Source organism: Castor canadensis, chromosome 16 (assembly GCF_047511655.1).
Source record: "Castor canadensis chromosome 16, mCasCan1.hap1v2, whole genome shotgun sequence".
Classification (NCBI taxonomy): Eukaryota; Metazoa; Chordata; class Mammalia; order Rodentia; family Castoridae; genus Castor; species Castor canadensis.
Window position 1 is genome coordinate 11,900,474 of NC_133401.1, and position 17,913 is coordinate 11,918,386.

Here is a 17,913-nt window from a genome sequence, read left to right on the forward strand (position 1 = left end):
GCCCCAGAGGCAGGGACACAAGCAAGGACACAGCCCACAACCACACAAACACTGTCACTTCTCAGAGCTTCAGTGAACACACAGACTGCTGTAGGACCCAGGACACTTGGACTATGACACAGATACAGAAAGAGTGTCACTCCATCTCATAAGCAGCCCAGACTTGGAGCTCCACTGGGAAATGACAAGTAGAGACTTCAATAGCAAAATGCCATCACACAAATATATTCCCAAGGTCATGATTACCAGCACCACCACACACCAGACAGATTCAGACAGTGTCACACAGACACATGTTCAGGAAATGGACCCCCAGCAATGACACAAACATCCTCCATGGGGTCATGGTCACTGCATGACCCATCACAGTCCCACCCACACCACACAGGGCGTTTTGACACATGTCACAGTCCCAGACTGCCAAAGGGTCATACACACTGTCTTAACAGCCTGGGGAGTCCCATGTGGTCCCAAAGACCGCCAGGGCCCTGACAACACCCAGAGTCCCAGACGTACTAGCTCCCACACACCCGGACACACCCCCAAGGCCTCGAGGCTCTGCCGGCCCAGTGGCCTGCGGACAAGTGCTGGCTGCACCCTGCGCCCCGCCCGCGCGTGACACAGCCCGCCCACCTGCCCGCTGCAGCTGAGCTGGCGCGGCCGCCGGCGGGCGCGGGGAGGGCGAAGTGCGGGCTCAGCACCTGCGCCGGCCGCATGCTACCCCTGCCCTGCCACCCTGGCCCGCTGGGTGGCCAGGCTCGGCCCAGTCGGGACATGTCTGCCCCGCCCGCCGCACCGACCTCAGGGGCAGGGCTGAGGGGGATCGGGGTGCCCTGCTCCCTCCCGGCCTTGATCTGCCCCGCCCTGCTGACAGCCCGGGCGTCGGGGGAAGTCGTGGGGGGAGCCTGGGTTCCGGCTGGAGCCCCGGCTTCCCGTCCAGCTCCCATGGCCCCCACGGCAGGAAGCGGCCCCAGCTGGTTCAGGCCTTCCTGCCCCCTCCCCGGACGCAGGGACAGGGTCAGTGTGGGAGGGGGAGGGGCAGGTGCAGGGGAGCAGAAAAGCTCCCTTTCAGCTACCAGCTAAATCTCAGGACTAGATGGGTGTCTGGGACCGCGCGCACACGTGCGTGTGTATGTGTGTGCGTGTGTGTGTGTAGTGTGCAGCTTTGTGGGGTCGCTCTGTCTCCAGCCCAACAGCCTGGTGCCTGCTCGCCTTTGGCATGGATGGCATTGTCATTTGGGATGTGTGTCCCCAGCACGTGTTCAGCTCCGTGTTTGTGGCTATGCCGCATGTCTGTGGAGTGCGTCTGCCGGCTCATGTTTCTGCTGGGCAAGCTGGGGTACTTTCTGTGGGTTCCCTCGTGGCACTATTTGGTGAGTCTGTGCACCCATGGATTGTATATCTGGGTCATATGCTGTATGTCTGATTTTCTCCTCAGCATCTTCACAGTTCTGTGGGTGTAAATTTTTGCATTCTTAGTGTAAGTTTTAATTGAAGTCTGGGTGTTGCTTTGCCTATGTTTATGGATCTGTGAGAAAAATGAGGTGTTTTGGGAGGTGGTGTGTACTTTTTCTTGCACATGAGCTGTTTTTGGTGCACGTGTGTGATAGTTGCCAGTGCTTGTGTCTGTGGGTGAGTTTCTAGGTTACATTTTTTTCTTTTCTTTTCTTCTTTTTTTTTTTTGTGGTGTTGGGAATTGAACCTGGAGCTTGCTAGACAAGTGTACCACTTCTGAGCCACATCCTGACCTCCGAGATAGTTTTTTTTTTGGTGGCACTGGGGTTTGAACTCAGGGCCTCACACTTGCTAGGCAGGCTCTCTACTGCTGGAGCCACTCTGCCAGCCCTTTTTGTGATGGGTTTTTTCAAGATAGGGTCTCATGAACTATTTGCTGGTCTGGCTTTAAACAGAAATTCTCCTGATGTCTGCCTCCTGAATAGCTAGGATTCCAGGCATGAGCCACCAGTGCCCAGCTTTCTGAGATAGTTTGTGATCGGTTTGAACCTTGTTTTCTGAGCTCTTGTGTATTTCACAGATGGTGTGTGGCTGTGCTGAGGCCTTTGCAGTGTCTGTATTTCTGGGTTGTGTGAATCCCTCTCATAGACTGGTGTTTTCACCCTATGTGGATATCTTGAACAGGTAGGGTCTGCTTTGGTGACCCCACCTGTGAGCTGGTGACTTCAGAGTGTGAGTTGTGGGGATCCCCTTAGAAGGTGTTTGGAGGCCTGGTGTGTGTGTGTGTGCAGTGGGCTGCACTGTGTGGTGTTTCAGAGGAGGGGTCTTTACACATCCTGTGAAACCACTGGCAGCTGTGCAACAGTGCCTGCCTCTTGGCCCTGGTACTGAGTAGAGGCTTCATCTGTAGTGTCCCCTTGCCGGCTGGTGCCACGCTGGCTCAAGCTGGCTGTGGAAGCAGCAGGGCAGGGCAGGGGCTGTGGTGGGCACTGGCCCTGCGCCCAGCCTGGGTATAAATATCCCCAGGCTACTGGCGGCTGTGTTTACTCGGCCTCAGCCTGGGGGCGGCAGCAGCCCAGCAGGTCCTGGGGGCGGGGGTGACCAGGCCACAGCACAGACATTTCCTTCTGGCCAGACAGGCCCGAAGCTTTGCTGCCCCCTCCCTGGTGGGGGCAAGGTGTTGACCCCTCATTCTGGGCTCCCAGGGGCCACCAGTGGAGCTCTGGAGACAAGAGACTGAGAGGGAGGAAGGGGGGTGGACCAGGAAACAGCAGAGAGAGGGACAGGAAAAAATGAGGGTGAAAGAGAGGGGAGGAGGGAGAGAGGGATGGGGAGCAGGGCTATCCAGACAGTGGCAGAAGCTCAGAGCCTGGATCGGAGAGAATGACAAGGGATAGAAAAAAGTGAAGGAGGGAGAGGTACAGGGAGAATAAGGGCGGAGGGCCTCAGGAGACCCAGATGCAGTTATGGGAGATGGTGACAGCCAGAGGTACAGAGACAAAAGGATCCAAAGGAAATGAGAAGCAGGGGAACAGGACAGTGTGGGGTAGGCAGAGCCTTGACAGAAAGGAGCAGAGTCTGTTTCAGTTTTGGCAGGACACACAGAGGTGGGGGGCGTGGGTGGTGGCCAGGGCAGGACAGACAGGAGACATGGGGGTGGGGGCCGGATGCCCATAGAGGGGCTCTCCCTCCCTGACTCAGCCTCTCCGCCCACCCCATCTCCAGGCCTGGGAGCAGAGAAAGAGGCACCGGCCTGTGGGGGCTGCTCTGGCTGTGACCAGGGGTGTGTCTCTGCCGTCCCTGCCATCCTCTGTCTCCACCTCTCTTCCTGTCTCATCTAATCCCTGTCCCTGTAACTAGCTCCACCTCTGTCTCTCAGCAACTGCTGCTCCCCGTCACCATCTGACTAACCCTGATTCTGACTCAATGGCTGTGCCTCTCATCTTTTTCAGAATGTTACATAACAAATTTAGGCATGGCAGAGTATATCATAAACAAATTTAATGAGCAAATGGCAGACTGGTCACCATGAAAGAACTCTTACAAACTGAGGGCACGAAGGCAAGTACCTGAGACAGACACGCTCATCTCTGTGCTCGTCTTTCCAAGTGATGTTTCCCCTGAAAGGGCTGGGGCCTCGTTGCTGTGACTTCCTCAGGAGATGGTAGTAGTGACACTGACAGTATCACAGCACAGGTGTTCTGTGATGGCTGAGTGATGAAGACACAGAGATGACTTGGTCCCAACCGTGTAGGACAGGGTGCCCACCTGCTAGACATCTTCCTCAGCACCTGCCTCTCCTTGAGTCTTCCACCTGAAGATGTCTGTGTGTCTCTCCACCTCTGTCTGTCTCAGGTGGCCCAAGAACCGACAGGCAGGGTGGCCAAGTGGTCGCTAGGAGCTGGCTTCCCATCTCAGCTCTGCCTGGGAGACTGTTCTCAGCCTCCTTGCCATCTGTGACACAGAACCTACAGTGTCTGCTTCCTGAGCTGTCTGGAGGCTTCATCATGATGTTGGTGGCTTGTTCAGTCTGATACAGACCACAGTGCTCTAGAGCCGGGCTTTCAGTATTTAATAGTCCCTCCATCTGAACAGCCCTCTGCCTCCATCCAGCATTCTTGGTTGATTCCAGTTGACCCATAGTGCAGAGCTGAAGCTCTGGGGTCAATAACTGTGGCCTCAGGAAGTGACTGTAAGGGTCATTCAGGTGTGGCCAGGGCAAGAAGCTGTCATTCTCACAGGAGTGAGGGTCCTCAGCCCAGCCTCACCAACTCTTCTTGGCCTGTCTCCCTCTACCCCCACAGTGACCAGCCCCTTCTGTCTGCTGGGGCAGCAGGGGCTGGGGGTGGGGCATGGGAAGGTGGGATGCCTGGGTTCCCACAGGCTGTGGCTGAGTCACAGGCGGGCCATCTGGCTTCCATTAGCCTGGGGCGGCAGGGGGCTCTGTGGGGCGGGCCCTGTGGCTGGCTGGGGGCAGGGATGCTGGGGCAGGCTGTGTGTGTGGGATGACTCAGGACCATGATAACAGCCTGTATTTGGGGAGTGTAAACAGGAGAGGGAGGCGGAGGAAGTGAAGGAAGGGAAAATTGTGGCTGGGCTGGGGGGGACTCCCCTGCCCCCTCTCCAAGTTGCTCCTATGATCCCCAGTTCTGCTCTACCAGCCCTCCTGGCCAGGGTCCTAAAGGAGACAGGAGCTGATGGCCACTGTAGGCCCCCTGCCTGCAAGTGCAGCCACATTACTGGGAAGTCAGGGTTCTGCTGCCCATAGGCAGGGAGACCTGGGGGAGGGAGCAGAATCTGTGGTGGGGAAGACTGAAACCCAGGGAGATAAACGCTGAGGTAGACAGTAGGAAGGAGGCAGCCAGGAGAGAAATGGCAATGTACAGGCAGAAGGAACAGCAGTGAGGCAGGAGAGGGGACCATATCAGAAGCAGTAAGACAGACAGGTGGAGGTGGGCAAAGACACAGAGCTGTACCGGGACCCAGGTGCAGCCCGAGTTGGGTGCTGCAGTCAACTCTAGCCACCACGGTCCCACTGGCTGGCCTCAAGTCAAGGAGGGGTGAGGAAAGACATTCATTCTGGACCCTGCTATAGGGCCAGAGCCTAGAGAGGCAGGGGACCTGGAAAGGAGGAGGAGGTCAGTAAGACAGAGGGAGAGACACAGAGAGAGACAGACAGATAGAAACTCACACACACAAAAGAACCTCAGACAGTAAGAAAAAGACAGAGGTGGGGGACCAGGAGAGATGGGGAAAGAGGGAGAAGGGTAGAGAGCCCCAGAAACAGGTGGGGGTACTGTCTAAGATGAGATCAGGCCAGGGGCATGGCAGGGTGCTGCCCTGATGATCCCTTGGAGGATGTTCCTGAACCAGCTAGTAATCGGCTGCCTTGCTGGGACTGGACAGGCTGGCAGCAGCCATCAGTCCCCACCCAGCTCTGGGCTGGGTGCATCTTCAGGCTCTTCCTCATCAAAGTACCTCTCCTCCTCGTCCCGTGCCACGATGTCCAGGTTGTCAAAATCAGGATTGTCATCTACTGTACTGCAAGGGGAAGAGGCTGTGAGGGGCCTGTGGCCCCCAAGGTACCTGACAGAACTGACCCTCAGAGGGGATGCTGAGCCTCTCAGGACTTAAAAGGAAACGTTTTCCAAATCACAGTTTACATAAAATTCTGGTTTCTCCTACAAGGTGGAAAAGGTGGTGACACACAGGCCTACATTGCCAAGGCAGGCCTTGTTTTCTCACCAGAACAGTTTTAATTGTGCCCACGGGGGTCTGGCTACAGCTCTCTAGTGGGTAGAGGCAGGGATGCTTCTTTACATCTCACCCCATGACAAGGAATTGTCAGCCCAGAGGTGGAAGAAGGTGCTGAGGGAGGTTGAGAAGCTCTGTCCTGAGGCAGGAGTCATACTAACTGGCTCACCTTCCAACCTGCCTGGTCCCCACTGCACTCATCTTGGTCACCAACCCTGCTGTGCTTCAGTTCTACCCCTCAGCCATGCTGCAACTATGTGCCCTTTACAGCATTTGCACTTGCTGCCACCCCTGCCAGGAAAGCTCTTCCCCAGGCATTTATGTCTCTCAGTCCCTGCATGTAGGCTCAGATGTCACCAACTCTGTGCCCTGCTTTGTTTCTCTTTATGGTCCCATCACCATGTGATGCCGGGCAGACTTTTCCTTCCTTCCTGGAGGGGATCCTCCCGGGCAGGGAGACCTTTCCTTAGGTTTGTTCCCTGTTTTATCCTCAGAGCCTGGACACTGCAGATGTGTATCATGTGTTGACTAAATGGCTAACTAAGGGACATGTCTGAGCCTGTGCTGCCCTCCTGAGGGGACAGGCTTGGGTCCTCACTGCTTCTGATGTCCCAGGGCACCTGGTTTGGTAGTGGCAGCAGGGGTGGGTCACTTAGGTGCCACCTGGCCCAGCACTGTGCTCACCACCCTTGTACTGGACCCGAGGCTGAGGCCTGGCCTCATAGGAGTGGATGTACCTGATGTAGTCTAAAGCTGGAGGAACCCACAACAGGGCGGCGTGCAATTGGGTGCTGACTTTGTGGCAGTACTAATCACAATCCCCATTTTACTGATGACCCCACCAAAGGGGCTGCCTGTTTGTGGCCACAAAGTTCATGTGTCATCAGAGCTGGTAGCCTAGGAAGGTTCCCTTGCTGTCAGGCCCATGTCCAGGACCACAAGGCAAGCCTGGCTCATTTGTCTTTGATTGTATACAATACTCTCCTGAATCCTCCTCCAAAGAAGGTAAACCAGGTATCCCCAGGGCTAGACTGCAGATGGCAGCAACTGGCAGTGCCAGGGTACCCACTATGGGCCCTGCCATACTGCACAGTCACCCCACCAGGGTTACTCCCTATAGCTTGACCCTGGGGAAGAGATTAGGTTTCCTGGGCAAATGAGGGGGGCCTGGCATCCTACCAGGCCATTGCACTTGCTAGAGGGGAAATGTTCTATTTTACTACTGAGCCCAAAGTCAACCCAGTTCATCCTTTTCCTTACAGATGAGGGGACAAATGAAGCTTTGGGATGCATAAGGCTAATGCAAGGCCCCCCAGCCTCCTCTTCTGCTTCATCTGAAACCCCAGGGCTATCTGACTCCAGCACCCATGTCTTCAAACTGTCCCAGGGCTTTCTAGCACCATGAAGGGAGGCCCTCTGTGGATGTCCTAGGAATTGGCATACAACCCTGGGCTGTGGGTACCAGCTTGGGGGGTAGGGTACAAGAGCACCTGTAGTCAAAGTCCCCGTCCTTGCCATCCAGGAAGCGCTGATGCATCCGGCTGGTGAACTCCTCCCGCAGGATCAGCCTCTCCTCTGAGTCAGGCATCCATGTCTCTGAATCTTTGCTTGACCTCTGGTCTGAGGAGGGAAAGTTTGGGAAGGTGGCCTGAACATATGTTCATGGAGAGCTGCCGCTTCTATGCCCAGACTTGAGCTGGGTGGCATGGGGAGCACAATACTGCTGAGACAATCCAGTCCCTGGGTGGCACACATCAGACAACACGGCTCTGGAGGCTGTATAGCAGGGTCAGGACTGAGCCCTGAAGGAAGGGGAAGGAAGGTGGTCCCCAGGGGGCATGGCATGAACAAACTGCTGGAGTGAGGGATCATGTAGCCTTTGAGGAATGTGGGGCAGGAGTGCCGGAGAGGTTCAGAAGGACCTGGAGGACAGAGGGTCCGGCCAGGCAGGGGAGGGATGCAGTATCTGCTCTCACAAGTTGGGGCGTGGCCTGGTGCCATGATATGGTGAGACAGAAAAGTCTGAGGTGAGGGTATCCAGACACTGAGGTCCCCCTGCTGTGCACCTCACCTTCCTCATCACTGTCGTCTTCCTCTTCCTCTTCTTCCAAGCAGGCCTCCTCTTCCTCCTGTTGCTGGAGCAGCCGCTGCTGCAGCTCTCGCTCCTGATAGGACTGGAGTAACAGGTCGGAGAGCGGGCAGGCAGGTGTGCTGGGGGAGCCAGGCCGGGGAGGCTGGGGGACTGGAGTGCGGGCACTGAGCTCTTCCTGGGTGAGGTATTGCCCGATGTACTGTTCGTATAGCAATGGGGCCCGGAACCGCATCTGCTCATCACTGAAGTACTCACCCCCTGTGCAGAGGAGAGGCACTGGGTAGGTGTGTCTGAGCAGATATGAGGCCATACATGTGTGTGCAATCATGCTTGTTAAAAGGATGTGTGCAGGCTGGGTGTGGTGCCACACACCTGTAACCCCAGCTACTTGGGAGGCAGAGACAAGAGGATCAAGGTTCAAGGCCAGGTTAAGGTGTGAAACCCTAAATGAAAAACAAACTTGAAGAAAAAAGACTGGTAGAGTGCTTGCCTTGCAAGCATGAGGCCCTGAGTTTAATCCCCAATGCTACCAAAAAAACCCAAAAAACAAAAAACAAAGAGGACATGTATAATGTGCGTGCACATTCAGATAGCAGGAAATATGCACGGTGCCTGGGATCATGTGGATGTAAGCACTCACACCTGTGCTGATCATGTGTGCACCAACAGGCCTATAGCTACCCATGTACTTGAATGTCCTAATTACATGTCGGCATGTGGAACCACACAGACCTGCACTGTCAGCACAATCAAGCCTCTGAGGCATCTACCTGGTGTGGCCTGGTCATCCTACGTGAGGACCTATGGTGGCAGGCCCCAGATCAGATCTCCCCCAACAGTGATCCTCCCTGAGCCTACCTTCTGGTGCCCTGGTCTCCCCACCCAGGCCCTCTGTACCTCCTGGTTGCCTGCTTTCTTCAGGTAACTGTGAAACCTGCCCCAGGCCCCTCCCACTCACAGTCTTCATCCTATTTCCAGAATCTAGGGCCCAGCATCTGCCTGGAATCCTGGCCTGTGCAGTCCTCTCTCTGGGCTTCTTCAATCCTGCCCTCTCCTCAGCCCTGTCTCTAGTTTTGGCATCTCCTACCAGAGTGTTTCTATTGCTCCTCCCTGGCTCAAATTGTTATCTTCTCTCCCTCTATGCCTCAGTTTCTCTCCCTCTCCTTCATTATCCAGATCCCTCTGTCTTCTCATTTATTTTCATGTAGCCCCACCTCACTCATTGGCTCATTAATCCCTATCTTTCTCCATCCTTGTAACCATCTGTCACTGTGGCTTGCTCCTTTTGTGTCAGTCTCTCTGCAGTCGTGCCTTCTCCCCAATTAGAACTTAATTCACTCCTGCTTCATTAACTCTTACCTTTTAATTTTAGTTCTGGTGTTTTTGGTTACAAGAGGCTTTTAGTTATATTCTGGGCAATGTTCTAGGTATTAGTGTTTTCCTTCATGGTTTTCACTTTTTTTTTTTGTTCAAGAAGGCCTGTGTTTTTAAGGCATAAACACAGTCCCACTGGTTTCTGTTGGTGCCTTTGTATATGGCATGGAGCAGAGACCTGGTGTTTCTTCAACAGTTACCACAATTCTGTGTACCCTGTCCTTAGTCCACTAAAATACAACCTACTGAATTCTTGCTTCTTACTCACTGCATACCCCATTCCTTCCCCAGAGCCCGTCTAGCTTTCTCTTCCCCTCACTTTACATTTCTGCCTCAGTTTCTCCCTGTGTCCATCTCCTTGTCTCACAACATATCTCCCAGAATTTGTCTCTGTGTTCCTGCTTTTGCATCCTTGTTTCTCATTCCCCTTGCCTCAGTCATCCAGAAGCACCCCCCCCACACCTTGGATGAGCTCACGTAGGGCAGCATAGCGCCGGTTACGCAGGCGGGTTCTTAGAGTGCGTGGCCGGGCAGTGCCCTGTCGGGCCACCTCGGCACAGTAGAAATCTGCACGGTGGTCGCCACGTAGGTGGCCAAAGCAGGCCAGGTGCTCCTCTCGAAGGCCTGTGCGGAAGCGCTCCAGGAACACCAGTGGCTTCTCATGGTACAGCTGGCTCAGGATGGCCACCTTCTCATGCTCAGTCAGGTCAGGCTCGCCCTGCTGCTGGCTGCACACGGGCAGGCGGCTGGCAGCCACGGCATGCAACATAGCACTCACTGCGGCATTCTCAGCCCTGGGCACGTCCCCACCCAGGGCCCCTGTGGTGTTATTCGCTGCCTCCTCTTTATCCTGGGGTCTCGATGGGACTGGTGCCTGGTTTAGCTCCCCCCAGTGCCGAGATTTGGGCTCTGTGCAGCCTGTGAGGAGAGGGGAGATTTGTGAGTTCAACGAGGAGTGTGGCAAGGAAGGAGGGATGGAAGGGCTCAGGCAGGAAGGGTTGGGTGCTCACCACTCACTCAGTCCACACTTACGGAGCACCTGCTCTACTCTGGGCTTTTTCTAGGCCCGAGAAAGACCACAATGCACAAGAGGTTGACATTTTAGTGGGGGACACAAACAATTAACAACATAATTACTGAAAACATGTAGTGTGTCAGGTGTTTCCCTGCCTCTGCAGAAAAATACAGAAGGAAAGAGGAGGGAATGGGGGAGGATGGCTGTGATTTCAAAGAGAAGGGTCACAGAACATTTGCCAAACAAAACAAAACAAAAAAAACCAAAGACATCTGAGTAGAGACCTGAAATGGTGAGTGACTGACCTGTCAGATTTCTGGGGTGAGAGGATTCCAGGCAGTGGGAACAGCCAGTGAGTACAAAGACCCCGAGGCCTGATTTATCAGTTTACTCAATTCTTTGTCTTTTCATTTGCTCACAAAATTATGAAGACATTCACTAACTTGTTCACTCACTCTTCTTCATGCATTTCCACGTTTACCCACCCACTCTTCTGCAACTCTAAGTTTCTGAGAGGCCCTAAGCCAGGCAGTGTGCAGTACCCACAGGAAGAATCCTATATAGCTCCTGCTTCAGGGAGCACCCAGTCTCATGTAGGTGACAGTCAAGATCAAGGATAACATAGCAAAGGTAAGAGGAAAGCTGGGCACTGGACAGAACCTGGTGAGAGCTGTTTCCCAAGCATTATGGAAACTGCAGCAAGCAGGAATTAAGTGAAGACAGAGTAGCTCCTTTAGGTACCGTGGCTGGGATAGGGGGCAGAGAGGTTTCCATCATGGAGGCAAGAGAAGGCTGAGCTAGGGTAGGGGCTATGGAGGGAGGGTTAGGAAGAAGCTCAGGAGGCCATTGGTTAGGCCATGGGGCTGGAGGGTGGGAGGTGAGAAAGGTATTCAGGAAAAGGTCCAGGGCTCTGGCCTAGGGGATGATGAAGTTGTCACAGAGACAAGAACATAGACATGAAGTAGGTTTGGGCCATGGGAGGTGTGATGGGCCCAGGGGACACTCAAGGGGAGGCACGTAAGAAAGTGCTGAGATACAGGCTTCCAGACTCCTTGGGACAGAAGTGCTGGGCTGGAGGTAGAGTGGTGGGTGGTGCACTCCTGGAATCCCAGCACTTAGAGGAGGCTGAGGCGGAAGATTTCAAGGCCAGCCTGGACTACACAGTTAGACCCTATTTAAAAAAAAAAAAAAGTCTTTTGAGGTGGAGAGATTATTTTTTGATTATCCAAATGCACCCTAAATTCAATTAGAGAGAGGCTGAGGAAAACTGACATACAGAGGCAAAGGCTGTGTGAAGCAGAGGCTGGAGAGACGTGGCCACAAGCCAAGGAATTCCAGAATCCTGGACACCTTGGTTTCAGTCCAATACTGATTTCCAGACCTTTGGTCTCCAGGACCAAAGTCTGAAAAACTTCCGTTTAAAGCAGTTTATGGTAATTTGTTACAGCACCCACAGGAAACTAATGTAAAGGCTAAGATGGAGTGGCAGCCTATGGGATAGGCAGAAAATCAGAATGGTGTTGTAGAAAACCAGGGAAAACTTATGTGGGGTCAATGGCATTGAATTCTCCCAGTAGGAACAACTAGATGGAATGACAGTTTAGCCACACGTCGGGGAAAGTCACTGGGGATCCTGACCAGGACAGTCTTCAAGAGTAAAAGCCAGGCTATACCAGGTGGGAGATGAGGACATGAGACAAGTGTACACAAACTCTGGAGAAGCCAGATGGTGTCTGGAGGGCGGCATGGAGCTAAGGAACAGGTTTTCTATTTATTAATTTGTTGTAGGTTCTGGGTTTTGAACTCAAGAGTCTTGTACTTGCTAAGAGGTTACTCTACCATTTGAGTCACACCTCCAGCCCCACATTTTCTTTTTACATTGGAAAAAAGTTTTTTACACTTGGGGTGAAGCCCAGTGGTAGAGCATGTACTTAGCATGTGTGAAGCCCAGGGTTTGCTCCAAAGCACCAAAAAGTGTGTGTCTGTGTGTGTGTATATACACACACATATACATAATGAAAATAAATTAAAACTTTTATTTATTTTGCAGTACTGGGGCTTGAATTCCACCTTAAGTCATTCCACCAGCCCTATTTTTGTGAGGGGTTTTTCGAGATAGGGTCTCGCGGGAGTATTTGCCCAGGTTGGCTTGGAACTGTGATTCTCCTGATCTCTACTTCCTGAGTAGATAGGATTGCTGGTGTGAGCCACTGGTGCCCGGCTGAAATTTAAGCTTTTATTATGGAAAATTTCAAACACACAAAAGTAGAGTACACTGACACCACTGTTCCCCCCATTTGAGCTTCAGCAATTACCAATTCTTTTGTGGGGGGAGCAGTACTGGGGTTAAACTCAGGGTCTCACACTGGTTAGGCAGACGCTCTACCACTTAAGTCACTCCACCAGCCCTATTTTGTGTTGAGTTTTTTGGAGATAGGGTCGTGAGAAATATTTCCCTGGGCTGGCTTCCAACCTTGATCCTCCAGATCGCTGCTTCCTGAGTAGCTAGGATTACAGGCGTGAGCCACCGACACCTGGCAACAATTACCAATTCTTAGCCACTGGTGTTTGAGCCAACTGAAACCAACTACCCTCACTCCATGTCAGATTACTGTGAAGCAATGGAACGAATTTTAAGCTGAGCGAGACAAAGTCATTTTCGGTATTGGTTGGAAGGCATCAGGAGTAAAAGGCATTGAAATTCTAGGGAAAGAGGGCAAGCACAAAAATGGAGTTGAGGACGCAGATTGGATTGTGAATCTGCGGGAAGGAGTGTTGGAATGAAATGGGGTGCCGATCGTCTGGGATAAGTAGAGTTTGTATGGGTCAAGAGGAGGGCTAGCCTGCAACAGGGGAGCTAGCCTGGGGCAAAGGAAAGCTCAGTTTGTCACAGGGCAGGATGTATCAAGAGAAATCTTGGTCTGAGACTGACTTAGCCCAGAACAGGGACAAGTTTATGTTAACCCGAGAGTAAGCCTGGTACGGAAACAGGTTGTCTTGAGTCACGGAAGAGGTTGAAACTAGGAAAAGGTTAATCTTGGGGAAGAAAAGGGAGGGAAAGGAGGTCAGCCCGCAGCAAGGGAATAATCTTCACAAGGCGGTGAAGGGGCTAGGTAAGGCTGAAGGCAGGTGTCCCCTTCTAGAGTCCTTCGCGTTCCCGGGGAATCATTTCCTGGTCACACCGCTACAGTACCCTCCCATCGCCTCCGCGGGTCAGTGCCTCACCCTCATCGAGTTCCCGCGCCGCCGCCGCGTCCACCACGGCCTCCATCCCAACACTCTCCGACTTGTTAACCGCCGCCGCGGGCTCGGCACACCAGTCTCAACCCCACTCCCTCAGCAGCCGCTTCCGGCAGTGCGCGCTCCACCAGCCAGGTGCTGCACTGCGCCCAGGCACCCAAGTTCCGGCTCATGGCGGACCTTTCCTGTGCGCATGCGTGCCAACCAAGGCCCAGCGGAAGGAAGGAAAGCGGCGGGAGGACCTTCAGACATTCCTATCTGGAATGGGAAAATTAGGAGCTCGAACCACGGTTCATTTGTTCTTTCGGTGTGCTTAATATTTGGAATGGCTGGCTGAGTAGTCACTTCTCAGAGCCTGAAGCTATTATATAGACTTGAACTTGTGTCTTTTTAGACCTATGTATTCTCTTCATTTTCTCATAACCTCAAGGAGTGTTCATTAAACCATCATTCTTTCTTCTGTCATCACAGCCAGTGCTTGGCTGGCGTGAGACGGGTGGTGAGGTCAGGGACAGAACTTTCCACTTTTGTGTTCCCAGACTGGAGAAAGTGTGATGTAGAGGAAGAACTGTAGTCGTGATTTGCGCTGTGGGATGGGTAAGGGACTCACATTAAGGGGTCTGTTACCAGCAGGTGTCACCATGACTTAGAGTGGTCAGAGCTTGGATGGACCTGGGGAGTTGCCCACCCCAATCTGGGTCAGAAAGGAGGCCCAATCTCAAAGCTGAGCAACAGTTGGTGTATGACTGGTCTAAGGCACAATGGCTGGTATGGTGAGTTCAGATGTGAGCTCTTTGGTGTGGTCAGGGAATAGGGAAGAGGTCCTAACTTGAAGGTCATGATTGGGTTCTGGAGAATTGGAGAATCCCATGAAAGGGTATTGCCTTGCATTTACAATCTTCCTACTAAGTGTGGGAATTACAGATGTGCACACCTGGCTAGACACCTGTAAATCTTTAGGCCAAATCCTAAGTATGTGTGAATTTTCCAAGGCAGAGGTTCATGGCATTTATAGGTTCCAAAAGGAATTTGTAATTCCCCATAATGAATGAATCACTGACGTCTTAAGGGGAAGCATAAAGAGGTCACCAGGTGCCAGGTCACATGGGTTCTCATAAGCCCTATTAAGTGGTTTGAGCTTTATCCTGCAGGGACTGGAGAGATCTATAACAAAGCCAGTACAATAATCCAGAGACTGGCTGAAAACAGAGACGTTCTTCACTTGCATTCTCATGAGATCTGGAGGACAGGCAACAGGCTCCTTTACCACAACCATAAATGGAAACTCAGATGTATCACTAGGAAGAGTCAGCAGAGGGCACTGTTGCCCAAGCACATGAACCTGCCCAGACAGGGACGTCCCAGACTGAGGACCCAGAGTTGGGTGTTCTGGGGTACCTTTTGGCCTCCAACCCTGGTAACTAGCTTGATCTCCTTCCTTGTTATTGTAGGTCCCTTTACATGGCTCCCAGCTCCTAAGGGGAAGACAGTGGGCCTGAGATCGCTGCTCCTGTCCCCCAGCATGGTCCAGAAAACACAGCATGCCCTGAGGGCATGGAGAAATGAAGTTGCTAAGGAAGGTCAATGCCACTGGAAAGCTCACTCTTGCTATCTTTCACTTATCCAGGAAGCTCTCCCTCCCCTCATCACCCTGGGTTCTCACTGACCCCAGGGTGGTATTCTCTCTGGAGTAGAAGCTCTGAGAACAGGGGCCACAATTGAGTGCAGCACATAGGCCAGGCTTGAGGTACAGGGTCAGTCAATACCTGGCGAAGGCCTCAACAAACCAGCCTGGTCTCAATCCCATGGGTCCCACCTATTTCCCTGCCCATGGATCTATTCCATGCTTTCTACTAAAAAACTCCTGTGGGGGATTTGAGATTATTCCAGGTAGAGAGCCACTTTAAAACTGAACTAGTATATTTTAAACTGGGGCCCTAGCTTAAAGTGATGTACTTAACACCAAATCCTGGCCTGGCACACAGATTCCTCAGTAAATGTTTCTTTACTGAATGAGTAAATAATTTCTCCTTCAGAAGGTCCCCACTTCCCCCGCCAATTAAAGGCCAACTACAGTAATACTTCAGGGTTTTGGCCCTGCTTCTTTCCTGCTAGGAGGTGCTATGCCATGTCAATTTATTGAAACAAAACAGGGCAAAAACATTTCTTAGAAAGTGCAATTTGTTAAAATCCTGTTAAAATATATGGGTCAAGGGGAAGTGAGATAGTCAAAGAGGACCACTGTAGAAAAGCCTTTGAGGTCTGGCACCAGGGAGAGCACTACTGGAGAGGAGGCCGTGGGGGGCAGGCAGGGGAAGGTCATGTTCTGAGGGAAGGAGCCCCCCCCCCCACCTTCCCTTCACCCTCTCACCCACGTGATCCCAGCAGAAACTACCAAGACGCCTGGAATAAAAGGTTTCAAGTTCAATAGTCACACTCTCTCCAAATACAAAAAGCAGTTACAATTCAACTGAACACAGAAGCTTGTGTGCAAAGTTATGGGGAACTGAGACATCGTATAAAAAGTTAGGTTAAAGATGATTTTGTGTTTGTGTGTTTCATTTTGTTTCGAGGGTGTGGCTCTTCCTCGGTCACCTGAACTCAGCAAAGAAATGGTTATTTTAATGAAGTATCAACGGCCGACCCACAGTAAAAACAGACAAATTCTAAAAATTAAAAAAAAGCATAATTACCAAAAAAATATGTCACTGCTTCCTCCCTCCACATTTTGCTTTTTAAACTTTTTTTTTTTAAGTTTTTGATTTTTTTTTTTTTTTTAATCCTGAAAAGTAGACAGTAAAACAGCTCCTGGAAGAATTTACAACCAACTGCATGAGGGTTTGGGAAGCTGAGGGGCTAGAGCAGGGCTGGAAGGAGTGGACAGGCAGGGCTCCTTCCCTTGGTCACTGTGGCCTCACCGTGTGACCAATGGAGAGGGGGATTCTTTAGTCAAAAAGGAGGCAGGGAGGAAGAAGAGGAGGGGGAAAGTAGAGGGGACAAAGAAAATAAAAGGTCATTGTTGCCTGTTTGAATCCAGAGAAAAATGCCTGGCCTGTGTGGGGGGAAGAAGCCCCTCAGAAAGGAGGCAGTGGGCTGGAGGGAGGCAGCCCTGGGATGACCCCATCCCCAGCACCACAGGACCTGGTGGGATAGGAGGGGGCCGAGGCAGGCGCTGGTGGAGGAAGCCGGCAGGGGCCTCTGGAAGCCGCCTCTGGAAGCTGTGGGACAGACCGGCTACTGTGTGCTTGTGCCACCCTGTGTGCTCCCCGAGTAGCTCCCGTAGTCGTAGTTTCCGTAGTATGGTGGCCACTGGCCCTGGTTCTGATAGTACTGGTTCCACTGTTGGGCATACTGGGAAAGACCAAGAGCACCAGCATGTCTTTCATCTGCTCCACAATGAGCAACTCCCATGGACCACCCTTTCCCATGGAGGACAACATCTGACCCACCAGTTCCCTGACAAATCAAGGCACCTTGGGAGGACAAGCGACTGACTTGGAGCCACATGGATGGGCATTTAGGGACTGACACCTTGGTCTCCTGGCTTGTCAGCCCAGTGCCCTTTCAAGTATAGCTAGATATATTCAAAATATTAAGGAAACAGGTATGGTAGCCTAAGCACCAACCTAAAATAGGGCTTGGCGTGCCCTGGCCATGTTGCTGCCAGTGCAGACATGTTTATCAAATGGAATGGCTGCACCAGACAAATGCCAGCTTGAGGCCAACAGGCTGCCCATCAGTTTAGGGATAAGCAAGGATTCAATTCTGGGAAGACACAGCCACCCCTGGAAGTCTCTCCATCCCACTGGCACCCCATCTTATACCTACCTGCTGATACTGGTTATAGGGGGGCTGAGCGTAAGTCTGTGCGGTGGGGGGTGGTGGTGGGGTATAGGGTGCTGGATTGTAGGCGCCATAGCTCCCATAGTTGTAGGCAGGTGGTGGTGGAGGAGGAGGCGGTGGAGCTGTGTAGCCCTGGCTATAGCCTCCCTGGTTGTAGGGTGGCTGGCTGTAACTCGGCTGCAAAGTGGAGAAAAAGACCAAAGCTCTGTGAAACAGTTCACAAATGGGCTGGAGGTACTACCTTATAAGCAGTTAGCCTGCAAAGGCACGTCCCTGATGGAGGTTCTTTGAGTCTGAAAAGATGAGTCAGCTGACAGGGCAGGACAGGGTGAGATGAAGTACCAAGGCCTAGGCCATGTTCTGGTCTAATTTTAGCTCTGAGACCCTAGGGGGACAAGGGATATTGCATCTCTTGAAGTCCCAGTTTCGTTTTCTATAAAATGAGAATCACAACAGAAGTATCACTTCAGATTATCCTATGCATTCAATAAGCCTGTATGCACAAACTGACAGGCACCCAATAAATGGTGGTAGTGGGTACTACAATATTTGCTGAGAAAAACAGTAGTGACAATTTTCAAAGTGCTTTGTATATATTAGACATATTATTAACTCATTTAATCTCAGGTCAATTCTGGAT

General features: G+C 52.2%; 2 protein-coding genes across 6 annotated transcripts in view; both read right to left on the reverse strand.

The window, feature by feature from the left end:
• Positions 1–3,441: 3,441 nt before the first annotated feature.
• Positions 3,442–13,596, reverse strand: Ccdc97 (coiled-coil domain containing 97). Of its 4 annotated transcripts, XM_020162558.2 has the most exons (6): positions 13,416–13,595; positions 9,638–10,093; positions 7,781–8,059; positions 7,200–7,329; positions 5,434–5,496; positions 3,442–3,665 (listed from the first exon to the last, which is right to left on the reverse strand). In XM_020162558.2, exons 1-6 carry the CDS (start codon positions 13,459–13,461, stop codon positions 3,641–3,643), a joined length of 999 nt encoding a protein of 332 aa, XP_020018147.1. In that variant the 5' UTR covers positions 13,462–13,595; the 3' UTR covers positions 3,442–3,640. The 4 variants fall into 4 exon arrangements, with proteins under 4 accessions (XP_020018147.1, XP_073914939.1, XP_020018148.1 ...); XM_074058838.1 differs by having other exon boundaries at positions 3,442–5,496; positions 9,653–10,093; positions 13,416–13,596; XM_020162559.2 differs by lacking the exon at positions 5,434–5,496.
• Positions 13,597–15,839: 2,243 nt separating this feature from the next.
• The window catches only part of Hnrnpul1 (heterogeneous nuclear ribonucleoprotein U like 1), a 30,971-nt gene continuing 28,897 nt past the window's right edge, over positions 15,840–17,913 (reverse strand). For both annotated transcript variants that reach the window (XM_020162552.2, XM_020162553.2), the window contains exons 14-15: positions 17,259–17,450; positions 15,840–16,781 (exon numbers count right to left, since the gene is read on the reverse strand). In XM_020162552.2, coding sequence (XP_020018141.1) covers positions 16,665–16,781; positions 17,259–17,450 — 309 coding nt within the window. In that variant the 3' untranslated portion in view covers positions 15,840–16,664. The remainder of the gene's footprint in view (positions 16,782–17,258; positions 17,451–17,913) is intronic.